Below are 27,639 nucleotides of genomic sequence, written 5' to 3'. Positions count from 1 at the left end.
TCGGCGGTACAATGTGGGAGACCGTATCTTCCACGCTGCCATCGTCGATGATGGCATAAGGGTTAATTAAAATTTCAACCGTCGGGAACACGGCGGTACGCTCGGGGAGCGCGGCGTCATTTAATCGTCACAGCTGCGGCGACTTGGCGAATTGCAGTATTCATGAGTGACGAGTCGCAGAAGGAACGGCAAGAGTGCAGGAGCGTAACCGCGAAGAGAAACCGACAACAGCAACACAGTATAATTCAGCGCAATTAGCGAGCGACGCGAGGGTTTCGCTAATGGCCGCAATTAACTGGCGTAGGATTACGAAGATGAAGCGAGAGCGAATTCGCGCGAATAGTTCGAATCCGCTCTGCGAGCGAGCGTGCGTTAGGGATTCAATTATCCGGCGCGATATCGGGGCTCACGTTACGCTCACACGTACGATAACAGGTATCGCTCCGGGGTTAAATATCGGGAAGAGGGAGCGAGGGAGAGAGTATATACTCCTAATACTTTTGCAGAAAAGCGCGGATTTGCGCCGGTCGGAAAGCGGTCCTTTCGTGCGGAAGAAAATCGCTGTTGGGGAAATCTTCGAGCGGTCGCGACGTCGTTCGATCGTCGAGTGAGATCGGCCAGGAGTCGCTGAGCGCGTTGAAGCCGCGTTCGGCGGATTTTGCATCATTGGGACAAAATTATGTATCGAAAGGAAGTCATGCATCGATAGAAAATCTCCCGCGAAGTCGTTGCGTCCACGCTCAAGATTGATTATCGATTCCGCGGCTGGAGTCTCTCACTCACGTCGGATCACACTGAATCCTTGGCGACCGCCAGGATGCAGATGCTCGCGTTAAATTTTCTTATATACTCCGCGAGCGGCATTTGGCGGCCGGTGGAGTGGTCGTCCAGCAGCGCTAGGCTACTGTACAGCTTATACTCCTCCTGTGCGATCGCCACGATAGTGATCCTGCTGATAACCCAATTCGTAGACATCGTTCTTGTTGTCAATAACGTGGATGACTTCATCGCTAATGCTCTGCTCTTCATGGGCACCGTCGCCGTCGGCTGCAAGATCACGATCGCCATAACGCGACGGGACGCGATCATCGGTCTGGTGCACACGCTGTCCAGCGAGCCGTGCAGGCCTCGGGACGAGGAGGAAGTGGCGATACAAACGAAATTCGACGAGTTTATCAGGTGTGTGTCTAGCCCAGCCCACATTAGGAAAAAAAGTTTAGTATCTCTAACGAAGCTGTTTAGTTGATTTTTTAATGGCAACCAAATATCTTGTTTTGTATAACAAAATATATTTCGTTGTCTCAACTAAACTTTGTTCGCTGAACCAAACGATTTTGTTCTTAGACTTATCATATATAAAAATTAAGCATTTTAGTAATTTCCTCCATAAAAATTACATAATAACGAAATATTATCTTACATAAACTAAAATAATACCCAATGGATACTATTTTGTCTTTCCGCACACTAAAATTTAGATTTTATATATTAAGAAAAAACTATAGTATTTTCAACAAAATTCATTTAGTTAAAGCTTTTTGGTTGCTATAAAACAAAAGTGATACGTTGTACGAACAAACCGTGATCAAACAAGATATTTGTTTGCAGGAACTAAACAGTTTTGTTGGGCATATTTTAACCAAATTATTTTGTTGTTACAACTAGATTTTGGTTCACGCGACAATACATTTTTCCTAGTGCAGGTGGTTACAATTTTAATTGAATTAAAAAACTCCCTTTTTTTCTCGCAGTAGAATTTATTTTAATGACACATCACCCACGTTATAAAACACATACAGCGACAAAATTTTTCTAATAACAATAATTATTGTCTTGTTAATTTCAGCAATAGCAAGAATTATTACTAATAAAATTAACACTGATTGATAACACCAACACATAGTGTCATTAATTTTTTTAATAATATAAAAAGAATTATTTTCATAATTCTAGTGAGACAAAATAAGGATTATTATTGATAAAATTAATAACGATTAGCAATACCTATATATATTATTATTATCAATTTTTTTACTAATAAAAAAAATTATCTTAATAATTTTAGTAATAGTAAGAATTGTCGTGTTGATATCAATTAATAGTTAATTAATTAATAGTGATACCATCTATACATATGTTGATGAAAGTATAAAATGTTGGAGATAATGTTGTTTGTATATATAAATATAGTGCGTAATTTTGCATTTGCAGAACGTGGTCGATAAGATTCGCTCTCTTGGCTACAGGTTCTGTGACAGGTGTCACAATCAAATCGGTGCTGAACATCATGCAAGGTCTCTTACCCTACCGAGTGTGGCTGCCGTACGATCCGAACGTAACGCTGATGTTTTGGATTACTTCCATTCAGCAAATCATGTCTGTCATTTTCGCCACTGTCGTAAACGTCGGCACGGAAACTTTGATTTTCGGTTTCTTCCTGCAAACGTGCGCCCAGCTCGAAATTCTCGGCAGTCGTCTTCGCAAATTCGTGGCCAGCAGTACGACTCGTCGTCATCGGAAAGACGTTCCACCTTCTACGAATGCGGCGAAATCGATGATATCGCAACAGATACGTCATCACCTCAGTATTTACGAGTTAGTTACAGATCTGTTTCTTCGTGCTTGCGCAAAATCACAATCCGATCATCATTAGTCCGAGTTAGTATACGAAATTACGTGTAGCAGCCGGACTTGCTGCCTATTCGGACTTCGAAGAGAAATTTCAAGTAGCAAGAAGTAAATAATTGAGAAAGAATTAACAAATCCCGCCGTGCACTTTAATATCTGACGAAGCCGCATGAGAGCGCATAAAAATACCGGACGTTTTATCTTGAATATAATTTCGTTCGCTACTACTGACTACTAAACGCAGGACCGTTGCAGCTACGCCAAAACGGCAAACAACATCTACAATCAGATACTCTTCTTCCAATTCTTCGCGAGCATATTGGTGCTGTGTACGAGCGTGTACTACATGTCGACGCACTTCACGGAGGCCGAGTCCACAACCATGCTGATCTACATCTTTTGCATGTTTGTGCAAATCTTTCTTTATTGCTGGTCCGGCAACGAAGTTATACTCAAGGTGAAAACATGATATATACATTTTTGCGCCCAACTGTCATCTCGATTCCCCCGATTCACTCGTGGTGACTCTCTCCGCTGATAGAGCGCTTTAATGAATCGATTCCGTGTGGCCGCGGACGATGATTTCGCTCGTCGGGTCGGATCGGCAGAGTATGAGCTTGGGAGACATGGCGTACAACATGGACTGGTATCTGTTATCTATCAGCGAGAAGAAAGATCTGCTGATGATCATGAAACGCAGCACGATCCCGATAAGATTCACCAGCAGCTTCTTGATCACTCTGTCTCTCGAGTCGTATTGCAACGTTAGTATGCTCGCTCGGAAGTTCCTTTGCGATATCGCCCCGCCTCCGTAAAACACTCCGCGCATTTAACCTTACGATCTCTGTTTTTGCAGATCCTGAAGACATCATATTCGGCGTTCAACGTGTTGCAACAGTCCTGAGATGAGACGGATCGGAAGTATGTCCGAATGTCGTAACGATGTTTCATAGTCTCTAATAAATTACAAGGATCATACATGGTAAAATGTTCACTTAGTTGCTCTTAACTCAACCTTCTCGTCTAGATCGCATTTTCGGCATCGCGTGTCGGCGTGTTCCGTGCTCACGTGATTCCCGCGATCTCTACTTCTCACGTCGATACTTGCTACGCAAGTGTGAATTAATGGCGGGCGATTGTTTTAGAAAAGCGCTTCTTGATCTTCCGATCGAAGTTAGAAACCGCTTGAAAAAAATCGAACGCCATGAGTACGTTTGAACATGTTTCCTTTTATTTTATGGAAACGACATTTTATGATACAGGTTGAGAGTGACATCTCATTGGTGACATCTCTTGAAAATATTATCTCTGTCATATAAATCCAGATGACATCTCTCTCGTGGAAAATATCGTGCTGTCTAATTTCTGAGTCGTTCACGTACACTGATAGAAAAATACAGTTGAATTAGCTGTAATCTCACTATATTTTATAATTCATTTTGGCGTCAACCATATTTTTATAGTTCCATAGTTTATAGTGGAACCTGCAAAATATAGTAGAATAAACACAAATATATAGTCAACGATTGTCTTAAATAATTGTTTAGTTACTTTTACCACATACATATATGGTAATTTCTCGTTCACAAATATAGTGAGATTTAATATTCATATAGTTACATCTGTCATCATTTAGCAAATATTCTGGTAATATTGACTGAATATAGAAGAGTTACTTTTACCTATTTTACTTTTACCATTTTATATTTGCATCCATACAATAATTTTAACTTACTATATCCATCTTAGTGAAAATATTATGTGCTTGGTTACACTATGCCTGTATCGTAATTATTACCGATATTACGGTAATACTTACCATAAATATGATATTTCGGACTAAAATTTAGTTACTATATCATTATGGTTCCAAATATCATATACTTTTCTCTCAGTGCATGCACGTTGTGACGTTGTGCCGTGCAGTTACATTACTTGAGAAGATGTTTTGAGAAGAAAATCGTGTTGCCTGCGACAAAAATACCTTTTCCACCGAACGTAAGTAAAACACTACTCCGTCTGGGTTACAACACGTCTTGCTCCGGCAGTCGTCGTAGCTCGCGAGCGGAAGACCCGCGGATTTGGTGTGAGCTTGTGGAACACGTCCAATTGTGCTGCGCCTCAGTCGCCTCCTCGTCGCACTGCAACACTTGAACGGTTGGCCGCGGCATAAGTCTGTAGAAAATACTAATAGTTAACAGTAGCCGACGACGCGACATGAAAATCAATAAACATTTCATCGACCGAGAATGCGGCAATGCGCTCGAACGCACCGGGCGGAACGCCCTCGGTTGTCGCAAATAAGAGATTTTACAATATTCATGAACGGTAAGGAGGAAACGGCTAGAGAACCGCGAGTAGTAATTAATACATAGAGGCACGATGTAACTCCTCTCTATTAATAACTGTTATTAATGACATGGTCACAAAATGTCATCGGGACCCGATCCGGAGAGTACCATAGTCCGTGTTCGATTTGTCTCTCCACCGGTGTCTCCGCGCGATATCGGGGAACAATCACATTCCTGAATCAAGATCCCGTTACATTGTACCGGATAGACGGAAGAGCGAGAGCTGATATCTTGAGAAGAGCAAAAAAATTGTCCGCTGCAAAATTCTCGAGGCCGAATACAATTAACGCGCCCGCGGACTACGATCTCTCCTCCTTTCTTCGTTCCGACATCGGCTAACCGAGTTTCCTTCATACAATTACGTAAAAAAAAAAGAGAAGTAGAAATAAAACATGCCAGCGAACGTGTATAGATTCCCGGCGATATCGCAGTGACGTTCAAGACGGGGAACCTCACCTGCTTCCACACTCTGTGAGGACGATTTCGCTGCATCGACGAGCAACGACGCTTTTCTTCGAAAGTCGCGTGGAAAAGCGAGAGCCGTTCCCGAGCACGGTGTTCGGCAAGGCAGAATTCTTCGGATCGACGATTCCTGGCGTCAAATGTGAGACCCTCGCGTTGCTCGAGCTCGATTCACCTTGAGAGCCAGCCACGCTGCGCTCGCGATAATCAATCGCAGTAATTAACCGCACAGCGTCACAGCGATGCTCCGCTAAACTCCACGAAGGCGCGATTGTTGGCATGCAGATCCTTTCGTTCAATTTTTTCATATACAGTCTCAGCGGCGTATGGCGGCCCATCAGCTGGTCGTCCAACTGCGCTAAGCTGCTCTATAGCGCGTTCACGCTCTTCACGGTAGTCCCGTTGTACTTCTTGATGCTGACCCAATTCATGGATATGGTTCTCATCGTCGATAACATAGACGATTTCACGAATAATTCCCTGGTTCTGGTGGGCATGATTTCCGTCTGTTGCAAAGCCACGGTTGTCGTGCTTCGTCGGAAAGCAATTATCGGTTTGGTGGAGATGTTGCTGACGGAGCCGTGTAAGCCTCGCGACGAGGACGAACTGGCCATACAGGCGAGATTCGACGAGTTCATCCGGTAGGTAGTACTTTCCATGTGACTAATTTCCACGTCGGCTAATTTCCACCGCCATCATTTGCTCATCGCACATTTTCGCGTCTCCTCAGGCCACGTATAATCAATTAATAGAAAGTTGCGTGTTGTTGTTAGAAAGTACAACTTGGCCGATAAGACGATAAAACTAAAAGATGTATGTACAATACATGTCTCGAGTTATCTTCTTCTACTGTGTTATTAGTTAGTCAATCGTCAGTCAAGCTGCTGTACAATCAGGCTTCGTTTTCGTCATGCAATTTCATGACTAGATTCGCAACGAACGACTTACGGTCCTACCTCTCTGTCTTTCTCTCACAGTCTGTGGAAAGTAATGTCAGGTTTCTTTTATTCGCAGGTCGTGCTCAATAAAGTACACGCTTCTGGCGACGGGCTCTATAATGAGTGGCCTGCTGAGGGCGATGCTCTACATCATACACGATCATTTACCTTTCAGAGTGTGGCTGCCTTACGACTTGAATAAAAGGTCGTTGTTCCTCCTCACCTCGATCCAGCACATGGTGACTGTATTCTTCGGCACTTATATCAGCGTCGGCACGGAGACCTTGGTGTTTGGCCTTATCTTGCAAACATGCGTCCAGCTGGACATCCTCACGAGCCGCCTCAACAAGATCGTCGATCGCGAAGCGGTCGGCTATCGAATGAATCGGCCGCTTGCCTTGTCAAAGAACCAGCAGACGGTGATCTCGGAACATATACACCACCACCTCATAATTTACAAGTGAGTCACGCATCCGCTTCGCTTCGCGAGAATTCGCATCCGACTTTACCCTCAGGCTTTATCGTGTTCGCTGCGCATTGCAGGTACGCCAAGATGGTGAACCGCGTGTTCAACCAGCTGCTGTTCGTCCAGTTTTTCGGCAGTATAATAGTGTTGTGCACGAGCGTGTATTACATATCGACGCACATCACGGAACCTGAGGCTATGGGTATCGTAGTGTACACAATCTGCATGTTCGCGCAAATCTTTATTTATTGCTGGGCCGGAAACGAAGTTATCCTCAAGGTACCTCAAGTTCGCGGGTGCATCCCTTATTCTGGACGCGCGATGACTAGAGTCGTTAGATGGGGTCTTCGTTGAAAAAGAGTACATTGGCCATGGAGAAAAAATGTAAAAAAAAAATCATCCGAATTTCGAGGGGCAAAAACAGGTCATTACGCGGGATTACAAATTTATCGCACATACTTTTTATCGGCTCGTTGCAACATCTTAACCCGACAATCACGGGAATCAGGAGGACATACTTCGCGATAGACGTCCAGGATGCGAGTCACCTGCATGTTTGCAATCACAATTCACAATCCGTCACACCGAAAAGTCGATTGAGCAGCGACCGACATCACCTCGTCAGTCTTCATGTTCTGTTGCGTTTAGAGCGCGAGCTTAACGGACGTCGTCTATCACGTGAACTGGTCTTCATTGCCGGTGAGCAAGCGCAAGGATTTGCTGATGATCATGATGCGTAGCACGATTCCCATCAAGTTTACCAGCAGCTTCTTGATAACCTTGTCCCTGCAGTCTTACGGCAACGTTAGTACCGACTCTCTCGATACTCGAGCGGCGCCCCGCGCCACTTTCTCCCAAGACACAATTGTTCACGTTCTAATTTCGCTTTCAGATCCTGAAAACGTCGTACTCGGTGTTTAGCGTGCTACAGCACTCCTGAGATGTTCACCGAACCGTTTCACTCGCCTGTCGTGTCTTGGCGACGATGACGAACTGATAGACCTAGCTTGCAAAAGTTCGTTGGATCGTTGTCGGTGATTTCATCGGTTCGGAAACGACCGCCTGAAATGCGGCGGTAGAATTATGCTGGACAGCACGGACGGACGGATAATTTCAAATTATAACGACATATGATAATTCGGACGCTTCACTGTGCCTGAAAAGTTGGCGATTACGCTCAACACGATATAATGAGGAGTCGACGAGAGCCGGCGCTGGTTGTTCTCTGCGGAATCGAAACCCGAATCTCGATTTTTTCTCAACGTCAAATACAAATTCAAACTTGTAACATCATCAGAGGAAGTGTTGCTGAAAATCCGATAAACTTTTGCATGTCCTTGACACATTTAGAATGACAACAATGCTTTCATATAGTAAATAATCGTGTAGAAAATCGTACGCGATCTCTTTTTTCAGATCCTGAAGACGTCATATCTGGCGTTTAACATGTTGCAACAGTCCTGAGATGAGGCTGATCGGATGTGTCGTAATGATGTTTTATAGTTTCTAATAAATTAAATGGATCGTACTTTTCACTTACGCGCTTTTAATTCCACCTCGTCTAGATCGCATCTCTTTCATCTCTCATGGAAAATATCATAATGCTATCTAATTTCTGAATCGTCCACATATCCACGTGCAGTTGCACGGATTTGGCTAGACGTCCTGAGAAAAAAGTCGTGTCGCCCGCGACCGAAATATCCCCTCTGTCGAGCGTAAAACACTCCGCCTGGGTTACAACACGTCTTGCTCCGGCACTCGTCGTAGTTCGCGAACGGAAGACCCGCGGATTTGGTATTAATTTATGGAACACATCCAATTGTGCTGCGCCCCCGCCGCCTCGTCGCGTCGTCGCGCTGCAACACTTGTACAGTTGGCCGCGGCATAAGTCTGTAGAAAATACTAGTTAATAGTAGCCGACGTGAAAATCAATAAACATTTCATCGACTAGGAATGCGGCAGGGCGGAACGTCCTCAGTTGCCGCACATAAGCGATTTTACAATATTCACGAGCGGCAGGGCGGAAACGGTAAGTAAAGCCGCGAGCAGCGTAATTCACACATGGGGACATGACGCAACTCCTCTTCATTAATAAACGTCATTAATAACACAGTCATAAAATGCCAGTCGGAACATGCACGGGGTAGTCTGCCCCGCGCGACACTCCATTTTTCGATCGTAGTCGTTGGTCTCTTCGAGACCGCCAAGACAAAGTTATTTCTGAATTTCTGAATCAAGACGTCGTCGTTACACTGCACCGGATAGAAAAGCGCGAGAAGCGATAGATCTCGGGAGGAGGAAGATTCCCATCGCCATTTGCTTCGATACGGTCAACACGTCCGCGGCGTCCACGACAGCGCGCGTCCTTTTTCTCTCTGTCCTCTTTCTATTCTGACGTCTTCGTTGCCAAACCAAATTCACTTCACACAATTACATAAAAAAGAAAAAAGAAAAGAACAAGATCAGGTAGCGAGGTAGCGTTAACGGAAGATTAATACTTGAAGATTCCCGGCGATCGTAGTGTCGGACACGGAGAGTCTCGTCTGGTTTCGCCGTGCTTGGTCAATTTCGCTGCAACGAGAGTGACGCGTCCCCGAAGGACGCGCGGAAAAGCGACACCCTTTCTCGAGCACGGTGTTCGGCGAAGCACACCCCAGCGCTGACGATTCCCGGTGCCAAATGCGACACGCGCGCGCCGCTCGAGCTTGATTCCTTAACCTTAACAGAGACCGATCGTCTGCGTCCGCGGAAATTAATCGCGATAATTAACCGCGTCCTCTCAGCGGTCTCGCGGAGGTAGAGAAGCGCCGCGTGCGCACGATGCTCTGATAAAATCCGCGGCCGCGCGCGATCGTTAGCATGCAACTGTTCTCTTTGAATTTTTTTATATACAGCCTCAGCGGCATATGGCGACCTGTCGGCTGGTCGTCCAGCTGCGCTAAACTGTTGTACAGCGCGTTCACCGTCTTCACGGTAGTCCCGTTGTATTTCATGATGCTGACTCAACTCATGGATGTCGTCCTCGTGGTCGATAACATGGACGATTTCACGAATAATTCCCTGCTGCTAGTGAGCGTGATTTCCGTCTGTTGCAAGGCCACGGTCGCCATATTGCGTCGGAAAGCGATCATCGGGTCGGTGGAGATGTTGCTGACGGAGCCGTGTAAGCCTCGCGACGAGGACGAACTGGCCATACAGGCGAGATTCGACGCGTTCATCCGGTTGGTACTAATTTTCATGTGACTAATTTCCACGTCCAGCGCCATGTTAGCTCGTCGATATTACCGCGACTCTTCAGGCCACGTGTAATCAATTGATAGAAAGTTGTGTGTTGTTAGGAAATACAACTTGTACGGCCCGATAAGACGAACTAAAAGATACACATGTCTCGAATTATTTTCCTCTGTTGTGCAAACTACGGCGTGATACTGAATTTCTGTCGAGATCGATCGAAACGATCGGTTTACGGTCATCACTCTTTGTTTCCTTCCCAGAGTCTGTGGAAAGTAATCTCGAGCTTTTTGTATTCGCAGGTCATGCTCAATAAAATACTTACTTCTGGCAGTGACTTCCCTAACGAGCATCATATTGAGATCGTTGTTGAACATCATACAAGGACAATTACCTTACAGAGTATGGCTGCCTTACGACTCGCGTAAACCGTCCTTGTTTCTCATCACGTCGATCCATCAGATCGTCACTTCGATCTTCGCCACTTTCATCAATGTCGGCACGGAAACCTTAGTGTTCGGTTTCTTCTTGCAAACGTGCGCGCAGCTGGACATTCTCAAGTGCCGTCTCAACAAAGTCGTCAATAACGAAGCGGCCGATTACCGAGCGAATCGGCCACTTTCCTTGCCAAAGATGAAGCAAACGGTGATCTCGCAACACATACGCCACCACCTCAGAATTTACAAGTTAGTCACATGTCCGCCTTGTTCGCAAGAATTTGCACCCTCACGCTAGGCTTTATCGTGTTCGCTGCATATACGCTTGCAGATACGCCAAGATGATGAACCGCGTGTTCAACCAGGTGCTGTTCATGCAATTTTCCGGCAGTATACTGGTGCTATGCACGAGCGTGTATTACATATCGACGCATCTCATGGAGCCCGACGCCATGGGTTACATTGTGTACACAATCTGCATGTTCACGCAAATCTTTGTTTATTGCTGGTCTGGAAACGAAGTTATCCTCAAAGTACGACAAGTTTGTATTCCTTATCCTGGGCGTGAGACTAGTATTCGACAGACGAAGTCGGTCGAAAGAGAATACATTTGGCATAGAAAAAAATTGTTATCCAAATTTTGAGGGACGAAAAGGAGGTCACTATAGTGACGCTTTATAACGCGGAACAAATTCACCACGTATGTTTTTGTCGTCTTGATGCAACATTTTGACATATTTCGCGGTAGACGATCAGAATGCGGGTCTCCTGCATTTTTGCAGTCGCAATTCACAAACCGTCACGCCGAAAAGTCGATCGAGTGGAGAGCGACACCGCTCTGTTGGTCTTTTCTCGTCTCTCTTCATGTTCTGTTGCGTTTAGAGCGCGAGCTTAGCGGACGCAGTCTACCACGCGGACTGGTCCTCATTGCCGGTCAGCGAGCGCAAGGATTTGCTGATGATCATGATGCGTAGCACGATACCCATCAAGTTTACCAGCAGCTTCTTGATAACCTTGTCTCTCCGGTCTTACAGCAACGTTAGTACTAACTCACTCAATAGTCGATACTCGAGCGCTGCTCGGCGCCATTTTCTCTCAAGACACGATTGTTCACGTCCTAATTTCGTTTTCAGATCCTGAAAACGTCGTACTCGGCATTTAACGTGCTACAACAGTCCTGAGATGTTCACCGAACCGTCTCTCTCGTCTGTCGCGTCTTGGCGACGATGGCGAACTGACAGACTTAGCTTGCAAAAGTTCGTTGGATCGTTGTCGATGAATTCATCGGCTCAGCAACGACCAGAACGTCTGAAAAATGGCAGAAATTGCTGGACGGATAATTCCAAATTTTATCAGCATGTAAAAATTGAAACGCTTCACTATACATGAAAAGTTCGCGATTACACATAACACAATTCAATACAATGACAAGCTGATGAAAGCTGGCGCTGGTTGCCCGCGCAGCGGGATTAAACAAACGGATTTCGACTCTCAACGTCAAATTCCAATTCGAACTTGTACTATCATGAAAAGAAATCTCGCTAAAAATCCGATAAACTTTTGCATGCCTTTAGCACATTTATAATGATGATAACATTGCTTTGATGTAGTAAACAATCGTGTAAGAGATCGTGTACAGTCTCTTCTCTCAAGTTCTGAAAACATCATATTCGGTGTTCAACGGTGGTGCAACGATCCTGAGATGAGACTGATCGGAAGTTCGGATGTTGCAACGATACTTCATAATTTTTAATAAATTATAACGATCATACATTGCAAAGTTTTCACTTACGTGTTTTTAATTCTACCTTGTTGTCTAGTATCGAATATTCGGCACATTCCGTATTCACGCGACACTGCGATCTCTATTTCATTACTTTGATACTTGCTTTGATCTTGCAAGTGTGAATTAGTGTGACGCGCGATTATTTGAGAAAAAAATCGATCTTTTAGAAATTGATTGAAACAAATCGAACGCAGTGGGTACGTTTAACCATCTTTCCTTTTATTTTATGATACGGGATACAGGTTGCGAAACATCTCATCTATGACCTTTCTCGAAAATATTATCTTTATCATATAAATCTAGATCTATATCTCTTTTACCTTTCGTGGAAAATAACATAATGCTGCCTGTGTCTGAGTCGTTCATATATTCACGTGCGGTTACATTATTTGGTTTGACGTCTTTAAAAAAATCGTGTTGCCTGCGACAACGATAGCTTTTCCATCGAAACACTCCGTGTACATGCCCGAGTTGCAGTACATTTCGCTCCGGCAATCATCGTAGTTCGCGAGCGGAAGACCGAGCGAAGATTTAGCGTGAACTTGTGGAACACGTTCAATTGTGCTGCGCCTCAGCTTCTGCCTTCTTGTCACACCGCGACGCTTGCACAGTTGGTCGGCCTAAGTCCAGGGAAAATACAAACTAATATCTCGAGTTACCGACGACGTGACATAAATATCGATAAATATTTCATCGACCGAGAATGCAGCAATGCGCTCGAACGCACCGGGTCGAACGCGGAACGCTCCCAGTTGTCTGAAACAAGCGGTTTTACAATATTAATGAGCGGCAGGGAGTAAACTGTAAGAGAGAGAGCCGCGAGTAGCATAATTCTCGCATGGGGACATGGTATAACTCCTCTTCATTAATGACCGTCATTAATAGCATAGTCGTGAAACTGAACGCTGTCGGAACATGCAGGGGCTACCGTAGCTTGCGCCGCGCGATTATCTATGTTCGTTCTGTCTCTCTCCGCGATATCAAGAAAATTTCTGAATCAAGACATTCCCGTTACGTCGTGCCGGATAGAAAAGCGCGAGAAGCGATATCTCGGAATGAGAAGGAAAAGTAGCCCGCTGCAAAATTCCTGAAGCCAATTTTTTAATACAATTAACACGTTTGCGAACACGCGCGAATAGCGCACGTTTCTTTTTCTCCTTCTATTCTGACGCCTCCTCGTCGCCAAAACAATTTACACACAATGAAAGAAAAAAAATTAGAAGAAAATTAGAAGTTAAAAATAAATTAATTAGATCAATTAATTAATTAAAACAATTGAAAAGAAAAAAGAACAAGATCATAGCGGCGAACGCGTTAGTAGAGGATCAACACGCGAAGGTTCCCGACGTCCGCAGCGTTCGAGAGCGGCGGAGAGCCTCGTTTGGTTTCGCTCTGCTAGGTCAATTTCGCTGCGACGAGGGTGACGCGTCTCTGAGAGTCGCGTGGAAAAGCGAGACTCGTTTTTCAGCACAGGGTCCGGCGATACAGAGCCGCCCGAGCTGACGATTCCCAACGGCAAATGTGACACGCGCAGGTCGCTCGAGCTCGGTTCACCTTGACGGCCAGCCGCGAGACTGATCGTCTGCGCCCGCGAAAATTAGTCGCGATAATTAACCGCATCCTCTCAGCGGTCTCGCGCGATCGTGAGCATGCAACTGCTTTCGTTGAATTTTCTTATATACAGCCTCAGCGGTGTATGGCGGCCCATCAGTTGGTCGTCCAGCTGCGCTAAACTGCTCTACAGCGCGTTCACCGTCTTCACGGTAGTCCCGTTGTACTTCTTGGTGCTGACTCAACTCATGGATATTGTTCTCATCGTCGATAACATAGACGATTTCACGAATAACTCCCTGATGCTGGTGAGCATCATTTCCGTCTGTTGCAAAGCCACGGTCGTCGTGTTACGTCGGGGCGCGATCACCGGTCTGGTGGAGATGCTGCTGACGGAGCCGTGCAGGCCTCGCGACGAGGACGAACTGGCCATCCAGGCGAGATTCGACGAGTTCATCCGGTTGGTACTAATCTCCATGTGACTAATTTCCACGTCGGCTAATTTCCACCGCCATCATTTGCTCATCGACATTTTCGCGTCTCCTCAGGCCTCAGGCCTGATAATCAATTAATAGAAAGTTGCGTGCGTTGTTAGAAAGTACAAGTTGGCCGATAAGACGAACGAAAAGGGATACACGTGTCTTAAGTTACCTTCTTCTACCGTGTTATTGGTAATTAAATTCAGTCAGTAAAGTTAATGTACAAGTCGGAGCGTTTTTGTGACGTGATTTCATCTGGAGATACGAAACGATCGGTTCACACCACTCTTTGTCTTCTTTTCCAAGTTTGTGGAAAGTAATCTCGGATATTTTGTATTTGCAGGTCATGCTCAATAAAATACTTGCTTCTAGCAATGAGTTCCGTGACGAGCGTCACATTGAGGTCGGTAATAAGCATCATAGAGGGTCATTTACCTTACAGAGTATGGCTGCCTTACGACTCGCGTAAATCGTCGTTGTTTCTCATCACATCGATCCATCAGATCGTCTCTCTGATCTTCGCCACTTTCATCAACGTCGGCACGGAGACCTTGGTGTTCGGCTTCATCCTGCAAACGTGCGCCCAGCTGGACATTCTCAAGTGCCGCCTCAACAAGATCGTCAATAACGAAACGGCCGGCTACCGAGCGAATCAGCCACTTTCCTTGCCGAACAAGAAGCAAATGGTCATCTCGGAACACATACGCCACCATCTGAGAATTTACACGTTAGTTACATGTGCATCCAGCTCATTCGCCGGAAATCGCAGCCGATACCAGGCTTTATCGTGCTCGCTGCGCATTGCAGGTACGCCAAAATGGTGAACCGCGTGTTCAACCAGGTGCTGTTCGTCCAGTTTTTCGGCAGTATACTGGTGTTGTGCACGAGCGTGTATTACATGTCGGCGCACATCACGGAGCTTGGGGCTCTGGGTATCGTGGTGTACACAATCTGCATGTTCGCGCAAATCTTGGTTTATTGCTGGTCCGGAAACGAAGTTATTCTCAAGGTACGACGAAGTTTGCCGGTGCATTTTTTATTCTGGTTTCGCAACGTTACCAGACGGGGTCCATCAGAAAAGAATACATTTGGCATAGAAAGAATATGAAAAATTGTCCAGGTGCAAAAAGAAGTATTAGGCAGTCTGAAAAAATTCTCGACCTGACACATACATGGCATTAGAAACTGTCAAACTATCATTGTGTTGGAAAGTGGCATCCCTGATATAAACCCCTTGTAAAATTTTATTCGATCTGTCAAGTCATTCGAGTAGTAGCACCAGTTGAAAAAGCTTCGTGCAAGATGGGTGCCGCATTTGCTATTGACAATTGACCAAAAACGCATTCGAATGCGTATTTCTCAAGCGTGTTTGGATCGTTTTGAACAAAATAACATGGATTTCAAGCGTCGTTTCATAACTGTTGATGAACTTGGATCCACCGCTACGATCCACCGGAGCGAAAAAAACCTTCCGGAATCACACTTTAATGATGGTATTGAATTATTGGAAAAACATTGGGATAAATGTATTGAAGTTCCAGGAGATTATATTGAAAAATAAAATATATTTCACGGCAAAAAAAATTTTCTCTCATTGTTAGGCCGACAACTTTTCAGACTGCCCTCGTACTAGCAGAGGCTCAACGGCTTAACAACGTGGAACAAATTTATTACTTTACTTTTTTTTTATTTTTGTTTTTTTCTTATTGCAAGCTTGCAACATTTGACATATTCTGCCGCTTGACGTTCAGCATGCGGGTCCCCTGCATTTTTGCAGTCGCAATTCACAAACCGTCACGCCGAAAAGTCGACCGGAAAACCGGAGAGCGGTTATCCTCTTATCGATCTCTTTTCATCTCTTCTAATGTTCTGTTGCGTTCAGAGTGCGAGCTTAGCGGACGCAGTCTACCACGTGAACTGGTTCTCATTGCCGGTCAGCAAGCGCAAGGACTTGTTGATGATCATGATGCGTAGCACAATCCCCATCAAGTTTACCAGCAGCTTCTTGATAACCTTGTCTCTCCAGTCTTACAGCAACGTTAGTACCGATTCTCTCGATACTCGAGCGGTGCCCCGCGCCATTTTCTCTCAAGATACAATTGTTCACGTTCTAATTTCGCTTTCAGATCCTGAGAACGTCGTACTCGGCATTTAACGTGCTACAACAATCCTGAAATGTTCGGCGAACTGTCTCACTCGCCTGTCGTATCTTGGCGACGATGACGAACTGATAGACCTAGCTTGCAAAAGTTCGTTGGATCGTTGTCGATGATTTCATCGGTTCGGAAACGACCGCCTGAAATGCGGCGGTAGAATTATGCTGGATGGCATAATGGACGGATAATTTCAAATTATAACGACATATGATAATTCGGACGCTTCACTGTGCCTGAAAAGTTCGCGATTACGCTTAATACAATATAATGAATGAAAAATCAATGAGAGCTGGCGCTGGTTGTTCTCTGCGAAATTAAAAGACGAATTTCGATTCTCAACATCAAATTCAAATTCAAACTTGGACCATAATTTAAAAGAGTGTCGCTAAAAATCCGATAAACTTTTGCATGTCCTTGACACATTTAGAATGTGACCATACTACTTTCATATACAATAGTAAATAATCGTGTAAGAGATCGTACAAGATCCCGTTTCAAGTTTTGAATATTCGGCGTTCGACGTCTTGCAACGGCCTTGAGATGAGATGTATGTCGGATATCTGATCGGAAGTATATCCGGAAGTATATCCATCGTAATGATGCTTCACAGTTTCTAATAAATTACAAAGGTCGTACATGAGTAAAGTTTTTCACTTACGTGCTTCGAACTCGACCTTGTCTAGGTCGCATCTCTTTCATCACTCATGGAAAATAATGCTATCTAATTTCTGAATCGTCCATATACCATATACACGTGCGGTTACATTATTTGGGAAGACGTCTTTACAAAAGATCGTACTGCCTGCAACAAAAATACCTTAACTATCGAACGCAAAACACTCGGCGTGTACATGCCAGAGCTGCAACACGTCTTCTTCCGGTACTCGTCGTGGCTCGCGAGCGGAAGACAGACGGACTTGCAGTAAACTTGCGGATCCAATTGTGCTGCGCCTCAGTCGCCTCCTTGTCGCGCTGTACAGTTGGCTGACATAAGTTCGCGGAAAATACAAATTAATATTTCGAGTCGCCGAAGACGCGACATGAAAATCAATAAACGTTTCATCGGCCGGAAATACGGAAATCAGCTCGAACGCGCGGAACGACCGCCCTCAGTTGTCTCGAATAAAGCGACTTTACAATATTCATGAGCGGCAGCGAGGAAACGGCAAGGCGAGCCGCGAGTAGCGTAATTCATGCACAGAGAGACACGATACAGCTTCTCTCCATTAATAACCGTCATTAATGACATAGTCACAAATTGCCATCGGAACTCGCAGAGAGTACCGTAGTCCGCGCCGCGTTATCGTCTATGTCCGTCTCTCCGCCGGTTTCTCCGTGATATCGGGAAAAAGTGACATTCCTGAGTCAAGATGTCCCGTTACATTGTGCCGGATAGACAAGCGTGAGAAGCGATATCTCAGAAAGAGAAGAAAAAGTAGCCCGCTGCGACACACATATTCCCGAGACCGGGCGTTTTAATACAATTAATACGTGCGCGGATCACGCGCGAACAGCGCACGTTTCTTTTCCTTTCGTTGTACCAACGTTCTCATTGCCAATCCAAGTACATTTCACACAATGACGCAAAAGGAGAAAAAATAAAACCCGACGCTAAATGCGACGCGCGCGCATCGCTCGAGTTCGGTTCCCCTTGAGGCCGGCTGAGACCGCTCGCGGTAATTAATCACGATAATTAATCGCATCGTCTCAGCGTCGTCAGAGGTAAGGAAGAGTCGCGCGCGTACGATGCCCTGATGAAGTCCATGGTCGCGCGATCGTCAGCATGGAGCTGCTTTCGTTGAATTTTTTCATATACACTATGGGAGGCATATGGCGACCGGTCGAGTGGACGTCAGGCAGTGCCAAATTACTGTACAACGTATTCAGCTTTTGCACGATAGTCCCGATGTACTTCCTCATGGTGACCCAATTCATGGATCTCGTTCTCGTGGTCGATAACGTGGACGACTTCATCACAAATTCCCTCATGTTCATGACCATCGTTGCTGTTTGCTGCAAGGCGACGACCGCGATGGTACGTCGCGATTTGATCATCGACCTGGTGCAGACGTTGTCGCGGGAGCCGTGCAAGCCCCAGGATGCGGACGAAGCGGCGATACAGACGAAGTTCGACGAGTTTATCAGGTAGGTCGCTTCGCTCGGCGAAAGGCCGGAAGGGAGATGAGATCATTCAAGATATTTGTTTATAAAAGAAAAAGAACTGCTTAGAACTCAGAATCTTCCCGTTCGTTGCAACCAAGCTCTCGACTGGACTCGTCCTTTGAGAACGGAAAATCAGTTACGCGAATTTTTCTCGTGTAACTTCGATCTGGCGAAATGTGCGTTTCCTCCTGACATCATCAGGAGTCGAAATAACGTTTAAAAAAATTAAGTCTATGCGGATTGTAACGTCTGGTAACTTAAGGAACGCTTCTCGCCAGAAACGTCCCGCGACAATTTCGGGCAGAATATCGCGAGCTCACTGCATCCACTTGATGCGTCAGATTGTGCCTTCTCCTTGGCAACATCAATGTGGCATTCACGTTTCCAGGTCATGCTCGATCAAATACTCGCTTCTGGCCACTAGCTCCGTCACAGGCGTCACCGTCAGATCGGTGCTGAACGCCATGCAGGGTATCCTGCCTTACAGAGTGTGGCTGCCGTACGACTCGACTTTATCCTTGGCCTTCTGGATCACGTCGATTCAGCAGATAATCTCCGTGATCTTCGCCACCATCATCAACGTCGGCACGGAGACTCTCGTGTTCGGCCTGATTCTACAAACGTGCGCGCAACTCGAGATCTTCGAGAGGCGTCTGCACAAACTGGTGATCGGCAGGACGACTGGGAAAGCCGCTGGCGAGCAGCCGGGGTGGTCTTCGGCCGATCCGCCGCTTCATGAGGAGATGATTTCCGGCTACATACGTCATCACCTCCGTATTTACGAGTTAGTCATGCATGTTACTGTTCTTGCGCATGTTCGCGTTGCGAAATCTCGAGCAGTAGCAAGTTGTCTCACACGACGCGCCTCGCAGGTACGCCAGAGCGGTTAACAGCGTGTTCAACCAGACACTCTTCGTGCAATTCTTCGGCAGTATATTGACACTGTGCACCAGTGTGTATTACTTGTCATCTCACATCATGGAGTCTGCGGCTGCGACCTTGGTGATATACACCATCTGCATGTTTGTGCAAATTTATGTCTATTGCTGGTCCGGAAACGAGGTGATACTTAAGGTGAGGGGCCATTTGCGTTTTTGTTTTCCGTTCCATCCCGGGAGAGTCGACATTTTTCTTCTACTTCAGACCCCCGGATGCTTTTACTCCGAGATGTTCGGTGTTTGAGGTTCATCCGCTTGTTACTCTGGGCGATCCAATCGATTCACGTGCTCCAGCTCCCCTTCTAGCCGAAGGGGTAGGAGGAATTTTTAGCATTTTGGCTTGAAAATGTGATTCACCGTTGAAATGCCAAATGAGAAGCACTTAAGCGCTTATTCCACATGCACCAAGCGGAAGCTCGAGTCTTGTCCGGACAAACGCTACCGTTATACCCTGGAAACTATAAATGTCGGTGTATTCGGGTCGTAAGTAGGAGGGAAATTCCGACGCGGGCCGGAAATGAGCTTGGATTTAGAGCTGACGGTGAACCGTGTGATTCGAACGTCACTGCTGAATAGTCACTTTGTTACTGCCGTGTCGACAGAGTACGAATGTAGGAGACGCGATATACCACACGGACTGGCCTCTGCTGACGATCAGCGAGAAGAAAGATCTGCTGATGATCATGAGACGTAGTACAATTCCTATCAAATTCACCAGTAGTTTTCTCATAACCCTGTCTCTGCAGTCTTATAGCAACGTTAGTATTGCCACGGTAAACTAGGTGTTTCGGTTAGTCCTCAGGATCGACTATGAGTATTGTTTATTATTTATTACGTAAACTATCCGATCAGAAAAAGGACTTGTCTTTAGAAGCAATTTGCCTTCAGAAGCAATCCATCTTAAAGTCTCGAAATTAACACTTAGAGGCTATCATGGGCGAAATTTCAGCTTATGGTTTTTTCTTTGATCTTATAAAATGTTAAGTTATCCAGACTGCAAACTGTTCTACTTTTCATCTAATATTTAATAATAATGAAACATTTGATTACATCGGTTTAACATTTTTTATTTCTAAAATAAAAAATGTATATATTGGAGGGCACAATTTTTTTCGCCTATGACAAGCACTGACATGATTTTCTTTGATGATTGCCTTTAAGGTTAACCGAAACACCTGACATATGTACTTTATTTTCGAGTGACTGACTGCGCGTCTCTTTCAGATTCTGAAAACGTCGTACTCTGCGTTTAACGTGCTGCAACAGTCGTGAGGTGGAAACAGTCGAGAATAACGCGTAATCGCGCCCGGAAGTAATGACAACGATAACAGCGCTGTAGCATATATGTGTACAATAATAGCGGTTACGTAGACGTGAAAATCCCCGCCTGCGTGTTTGCATTGTTCCCCACGTCCGAATCACGCGATTGCAACAAATCGGCACACTCGCGAGAAAAACAAACGGAAAGCGAACAGCCTGAATCCCGACTCACTTGCGCCAAAGCGGCTATGATTTCGGCTGAGGACAGAAATGAAAATCGAAATCCGCTCCGTAATGGGCAAAAGTTCGCGCGTGTTCGACAGTTGACACATTTTCTCCCGACGTTCTGTCGTTCCACTTGACAAGGGGACACTAAACTTGAAGAGAACACCTCCGGGATTGCGCAGTGCACATTGTCCCCTCCCCCCGACCGCGTCCTATCGAAAGGCATGGAAAACTTCACTCTCGTGAGAGAAGCACAATTTAACAAGAAATCGAATCGCCGACGACGCGACATTAGAATCCATAAACATTCCATGGGACGGCAAGGCGACGACGCGGTATATCTCGCGTGCGACGGCGGCCGTTAAACGCTGCAAATAAAGCGATGCTGCAGTATTTATGAGCGGCACGAGGGAAACTTAGCTGGAAAAAGGTAACCCTGAAGAATAATATCCATCGGCAGCGCAGTGTTCCAGCGTAACAGAGACTCCGTTTCGTTAATGACCGTCATTAATGATATAGCCACAAAATGCCGTTGGAACTCGCAGAGAGTATCGTAGTTCGCGCTATCGTCTATGTTTGTTGTGTCTCTTCGCCGGTTTCTCCGCGATATCGAGAAGAAGTTACATTCCTGAGTCGTTTGCGGATCACGCACCAGCGCACGTTTTCTTTCCTCTATACCGACGTTCTCTATACCGACGTTGCCAAAACAAATTCACTTTACGTAATTACGTAAAAAGCGAAAATGACACCCGGTGCCAACATGTGACACGCGCACGTCGCTCGAGCTCGATTCGTCTTAAGGCCGACCGAGACCGCTCGCGATAATTAATCACGGTAACTAACCGCCTCAGCATCGTCAGAGATAGCAAAGTGTCGCGCGCGTATGATGTCCCGATAGAGACCGCGGCCGCGCGATCGTCAGCATGGAGTTGCTTTCGTTCAATTTTTTCCTATACACTATGGGAGGCATATGGCGACCGGTCGAGTGGACGTCAAGCTGCGCCAAGCTGCTATATAACGTCTTCAGCTTTTGCACGATAGTCCCAATGTACTTCCTCATGGTGACCCAATTCATGGATCTCGTTCTCGTGGTCGATAAGGTAGACGACTTCATCACGAATTCCCTTATATTCATGACCATCGTCATTGTTTGCTGCAAGGCGACGACCGCGATGGTACGTCGCGATATGATCATCGATCTGGTGCAGACGTTGTCGCGGAAGCCGTGCAAGCCCCAGGATGCGGACGAAGCGGCGATACAGACGAAGTTCGACGAGTTTATCAGGTACGTCGCTCCGCTCGGCCAACGGCCGGAAGCACGATGGGTCTTCGGTCGAATCGTTTCGTAGAAATCGTCGTTTGACTTTTTGAATGGCATATTTTCTCTAGTCGACGGATTTCCGTGAAATCTTGCATTACTATGTTTTTCGGCTCGCCGATTACAAATCTCAAGTCGGATTAAGATAGTGGATCAAATGTGACCATATAGAGGTAAATTAGTGCAAATCTATATAAATTTTAATCAGATGCATGGTGTAAAGGTTCTTCAGATTGTTAAGTCCGAATTTCATATCGGATCTGTAAAATTCATTCAAGATATTTGTTTATAAAAGAAAAAGAACTGCACTCAGAATCTTCCCGTTCGCCGCAACCTCTCTCTCTCTCTCTCTCTCTCTCTCTCTCTCTCGCTCTCTCTCTCTCTCTCTCTCTCTCTCTCTCTCTCTCTCTCTCGACTGGACTCGTCCTTTGAGAACGGGAAATCAGTTACGTGAATTTTTCCCGTGTAACTTCGATCTGGCGAAATGTGCCTTTCCTCCACGTCGTCAGGAGTCGTAATAACGCTCAAGTCCATGTGAATTGCGACGTCTGGTAGCACAGGGAACGCCTCTCGCCAGAAATGTCCTTCGAATTTCGGGCAAAATATCGCGAGCTCACTGCACTCACTTTGTACGTCGGATCGTGCTTTCTTTTTGGCGACATCAATGTGGCACTCACGTTTCCAGGTCGTGTTCGATCAAGTACTCGCTTCTCGCCACTGGCTCCGTCACGGGCGTCACCATCAGATCGGTACTGAACGCCATGCAGGGTATTCTGCCTTATAGAGCGTGGCTGCCGTACGACTCTACTTTATCCTTGGCCTTCTGGATCACGTCGATTCAACAGATATTCTCCTCAATCTTCGCCACCGTCATCAACATCAGCACGGACACTCTCGTGTTCGGTCTGCTTCTGCAAACATGCGCGCAACTCAAGATCTTGGAGAGGCGTCTGCACAAACTGGTGATCAGCAGGACGGCTGGGGAAGTCGCTGGCAAGCAGCCGGGATGCTCTTCGGTCGCTCCGCCGCTTCATGAGAAGGGGATGATTTCCGGCTACATACGTCATCACCTCTGTATTTACGAGTTAGTCATGCATGTTACTGTCCTTGCGCATGTTCGCGATGTGAAATCTCGAGCGGTACTGAGTTGTCTCATCCGACGCGCATCGCAGGTACGCCAGAACGGTGAACAACGTGTTCAATCAGATACTCTTCGTTCAGTTCTTCGGCAGTATATTGATACTGTGTACCAGTGTGTATTACTTGTCATCTCACATCATGGAGTCCGCAGCTGCGACCATGGTGATATACACCATCTGCATGTTTGTGCAAATTTATGTCTATTGCTGGTCCGGGAACGAAGTCATACTTAAGGTAAGGGGCCCATTTGCGTCTTCGTCTTCCGTTCCGTCCCGGGAGAGTCGACATTTTTCTTCTACTTCAGACCCTCCCGATGCTTTTATTCCGAGATGTTCCTGTGTTTGAGGCTCATCCGTTTATTACTCTGGACGATCCAATCGTTTGATGTGCTCTAGCTCTCCTTCTAGCCGAAGGAGCAGGAGGAATTTTTAGCCCTTTGGCTTGAAAATTTGATTCATCGTTGAGACGCCAAATGAGAAGCACTTGAGCGCTTATTGGACGTGCAAGCAGAAGCTCGAGTCTTGTACAGACAAATGCTACCGTTAAATGCTACCCTGAAAACTACAAATGTCGGTATATTCGGGTCGTAAGTAGGAGGGAAATTCCGACTGGAGCCGGAGTGAGATTGGATTTAGAGTTGACAGCGAACTGTGTGACTGTCACTGCTGAATAGTCACTTTGTTACTGCCATGTCGATAGAGTACGAATGTAGGAGACGCGATATACCACACGGATTGGCCTCTGCTGACGATCAGGGAGAAGAAAGATCTGCTGATGATCATGATACGTAGTACAATTCCTATCAAATTCACCAGTAGTTTCCTCATAACTCTGTCTCTGCAGTCTTACAGCAACGTTAGTATTGCCACGGTAAACTAGGTGTTTCGGTTAGTCCTCATGGTCGACTATGAATGCGTATTGTTTATTATTTATTACGTAAACTATTCAATCAGAAAAAGGACTTGTCTTTAGAAGCAGTCCGTGTTTAGAAGCAATCCGTCTTCAAGTCTGAAAATTCACCCTTAAAGACTACCGTGGGCGAAATGTCAACTTATGATTTTTCTTTGATCTTGTAAAATGTTAAATTATCCAGACTGCAAACTTCTCTACTTTTCATCTAAAATTTAATAATAATAAAACACTATATTTCGGATACATTGGATATATTGGTATATATTCGTATATATTGGAGTGTAAAATTTTTGAGGTGCACTGACATGATTTTCTTTGATGATTGCCTTTAACCCCTTCCGTGGCACGGACGCACCGGTGCGTCCGGATCATTTTCGTATTGTATTGAATTTTAAGTGTAATAACTATTGTTGTAGAATTTTTATCAAGTATTTTTTGGGTCGCTGATTACGAATTTCAACTTAGCTTTTTATAATTTGTTAATAAAAAAAACTATAATCAAATGAAAATGTCGGAAAATTGTAAATTTTCTTTTCACACACGGGATGTGTGAGAGTGAGAAAGGGCGAGAGGGAGAAACTGAGGAGAGACCGCGGCGTCCGATGGAGGGATCGGCGTCGTTAGAACAGAGCAGCAGCGCCATCAATGGATTTCGCGCGACGTTCGGCGTCGTTTGACCGCAGCGTCTAAAGCCCGTGTCACACTACGGATTGAAGATCAAGGATTGCGGATTGGAAGATTAGATTTCGACGAATCAACGAACTTCGGTCTTGATTTGCTTCATTCCGATTGGTCAAATATCAATCTTCAATCCGCAATCCTTGATCTTCAATCTGTAGTGTGACACGGGCTTAAAGGAATCCGAAGTGTTCGGTAGTACCAAAAAAACAGAGGATGTACGACGAAGAGCGAGCACCGAACGAGTGAGTTCGCAGCGAGCAGCAAGAGCGATAAGAGCGATTTTATATAAAAATCGTTAATTTAGTGACTTGAGAAATGTCTAATTACTTTTATTTATAACATTAAGCATGCTAAATATTTTAGTCCCCATATTCGATCCGCCATTTTGAATTTCTATATTTTTACCTCAAATTCGGCTTCAGCGACCAAAAAAAACTGAAGTATACAAATTATTGAAAAAATCCGCCCCGTCACTTTTTGGGGCGGTTTCAGAGCATTTTACTGAATTTTGCTCTGCCACGGAAGGGGTTCAGAGTTAACCGAAACACCTGACGCATGCAGTTCATTTCCAAATGACTGACCGCGCGTCTCTTTCAGATTTTGAAAACATCGTACTCGGCGTTCAACGTGCTGCAACAGTCGTGAGATGGAAACGGTCGAGAATAACGAGTAATCGTTATCAATCGGATTAATGACAACGTTACGGAACTGTAGCATACAATAATAGCGGTTGTGTAGACGTGAAAATCCCCGCCTGCGTGTTTGCATTGTTCCCCACGTCCGAATCACGCGAGCGCAACAAATCGGCACACTCGCGAGAAAAACAGACGGAAAGCGAACAGCCTGAATCCCGACTCACTTGCGCCAAAGCGGCTATGATTTCGGCTGAGGACAGAAATGAAAATCGAAATCCGCTCCGTAATGGGCAAAAGTTCGCGCGTGTTCGACAGTTGACACATTTTCTCCCGACGTTCTGTCGTTCCGCTTGACAAGGGAACACGCGTGCGGAGACACTAAACCTGAAGAGAACACCTCCGGGGTTGCACATTGTCCCCTCCCCCTGACCGCGTCGTATCGAAGGGCTCGGAGAACTTCACTCTCGTGAAAGAAGCACAATTTAGCGAGAAATCGAATTGCCGGCGACGCGACATTAGAATCCATAAACATTCCATGGGACGGCAAGGCGACGACGCGGTATATCTCGCGTGCGACGGCGGCCGTTAAACGCTGCAAATAAAGCGATCCTGCAGTATTTATGAGCGGCACGAGGGAAGCTTCGTTGGAGAAAGGTAACCCTGATGAATAATATTCACCGGCAGCGGAGTGTTTCAGCGTAATAGAGACGACTCCGTTTCGTTAATGACCGTCATTAATGATATAGCCACAAAATGCCGTTGGAACTCGCAGAGAGCGTCGTAGTTCGCGCTCTATCATCTATGTTTGTTGTGTCTCTCCGCCGGTTTCTCCGCGATATCGAGAAGAAATTACATTCCTGAGTCGTTTGCGGATCACGCACCAGCGCACGTTTTCTTTCCTCTATACCGACGTTCTCTATACCGACGTTGCCAAAACAAATTCACTTTACATAATTACGTAAAAAGCGAAAAATGACACCCGGTGCCAAAATGTGACACGCGCACGTCGCTCGAGCTCGATTCGTCTTAAGGCCGACCGAGACCGCTCGCGATAATTAATCACGGTAACTAACCGCCTCAGCATCGTCAGAGATAGCAAAGTGTCGCGCGCGTATGATGTCCCGATAGAGCCCGCGGCCGCGCGGTCGTCAGCATGGAACTGCTTTCGTTGAATTTTTTTCTATACACTATGGGAGGCGTATGGCGACCGGTCGAGTGGACGTCAAGTTGCGCCAAGCTGCTGAACAACGTCTTCGGCTTTTGCACGATAGTCCCAATATACTTCCTCATGCTGACCCAACTCATGAATCTCGTTTTCATGGTCGATAACGTAGACGACTTCATCACGAATTCCCTCATGTTCATGACCATCCTCGCTATTTGCTGCAAGGCGACGACCGCGATGGTACGTCGCGACGTGATCATCGACCTGGTGCAGACGTTGTCGCGGGAGCCGTGCAAGCCTCAGGACGCGGACGAGTTGGCGATACAGACGAAATTCGACGTGTTCATCAGGTAGGTCGTTCTACTCGGCAAGGGGCCGGAAGGTCGAAGGACCCGATAGGTCCTCGGTCGAATCGTTTCGTAAAAATCGTCGATTAACTTTTAGTATGGTACATTTTCTCTACCTGGAGACAGATTTTTGTGAAATCTTGCATTTCTCTCTTTTTGGTCTTCTCGGTGGCCGAGGTGACACAAATCTAAAATCGGATTTTAACATGGTGGATCTAATGTGACCATATAGGACAAAATTAGTGCAAGTCTGAATAAATGTTAATTGGATACACGTTTTGTAATAGTTTTTCACATCGTTATTTACGAATTTCATGTCGGATTTACAAAATTCATTCAGGTAAATAGCTTAAAGAAATTACGAAAAATT

The 27,639-nt window shown here is 45.7% G+C and overlaps 4 protein-coding genes across 6 annotated transcripts; all 4 read left to right on the top strand.

The window, feature by feature from the left end:
* The first annotated feature begins 115 nt into the window (after positions 1–115).
* On the top strand, positions 116–7,879 carry LOC105187355 (uncharacterized). The gene is made up of 9 exons (XM_025300679.1): positions 116–1,179; positions 2,212–2,595; positions 2,884–3,085; positions 3,237–3,392; positions 3,485–3,525; positions 5,654–6,082; positions 6,456–6,839; positions 6,923–7,124; positions 7,494–7,879. The coding sequence occupies exons 1-9, from the start codon at positions 818–820 to the stop codon at positions 7,764–7,766; spliced, it is 2,433 nt and encodes an 810-aa protein (XP_025156464.1). The 5' UTR covers positions 116–817; the 3' UTR covers positions 7,767–7,879.
* Positions 7,880–9,697: 1,818 nt separating this feature from the next.
* On the top strand, positions 9,698–17,125 carry LOC105187354 (uncharacterized). Its single transcript, XM_025300678.1, has 8 exons — positions 9,698–10,066; positions 10,379–10,762; positions 10,845–11,046; positions 11,396–11,638; positions 13,922–14,310; positions 14,673–15,056; positions 15,137–15,338; positions 16,212–17,125. The coding sequence occupies exons 1-8, from the start codon at positions 9,705–9,707 to the stop codon at positions 16,482–16,484; spliced, it is 2,439 nt and encodes an 812-aa protein (XP_025156463.1). The 5' UTR covers positions 9,698–9,704; the 3' UTR covers positions 16,485–17,125.
* Positions 17,126–17,197: 72 nt separating this feature from the next.
* Positions 17,198–26,586, top strand: LOC105187353 (odorant receptor 46a). 3 transcript variants are annotated; one of them, XM_025300619.1, is made up of 5 exons: positions 17,198–18,630; positions 23,075–23,473; positions 23,562–23,763; positions 24,229–24,384; positions 25,720–26,586. In XM_025300619.1, exons 1-5 carry the CDS (start codon positions 18,269–18,271, stop codon positions 25,765–25,767), a joined length of 1,167 nt encoding a protein of 388 aa, XP_025156404.1. In that variant the 5' UTR covers positions 17,198–18,268; the 3' UTR covers positions 25,768–26,586. The 3 variants fall into 3 exon arrangements, with proteins under 3 accessions (XP_025156404.1, XP_019698823.2, XP_019698824.2); XM_019843264.2 differs by lacking the exons at positions 23,075–23,473; positions 23,562–23,763; positions 24,229–24,384; positions 25,720–26,586 and adding exons at positions 19,037–19,432; positions 19,521–19,722; positions 20,189–20,344; positions 20,811–21,852; XM_019843265.2 differs by lacking the exon at positions 17,198–18,630 and adding an exon at positions 20,865–22,356.
* Positions 26,581–27,533, top strand: LOC105187352 (uncharacterized). Its single transcript, XM_025300623.1, has one exon. The coding sequence runs from the start codon at positions 26,911–26,913 to the stop codon at positions 27,274–27,276; it is 366 nt and encodes a 121-aa protein (XP_025156408.1). The 5' UTR covers positions 26,581–26,910; the 3' UTR covers positions 27,277–27,533.
* Positions 27,534–27,639: the final 106 nt, after the last annotated feature.

The sequence above is a fragment of the Harpegnathos saltator genome, unplaced genomic scaffold (assembly GCF_003227715.2).
Source record: "Harpegnathos saltator strain DR-91 unplaced genomic scaffold, Hsal_v8.6 scaffold38, whole genome shotgun sequence".
Lineage (NCBI taxonomy): Eukaryota > Metazoa > Arthropoda > Insecta > Hymenoptera > Formicidae > Harpegnathos > Harpegnathos saltator.
The sequence above is the reverse complement of the archived record's forward strand: the minus strand, read 5'-3'. Positions and strand labels throughout refer to the sequence as shown.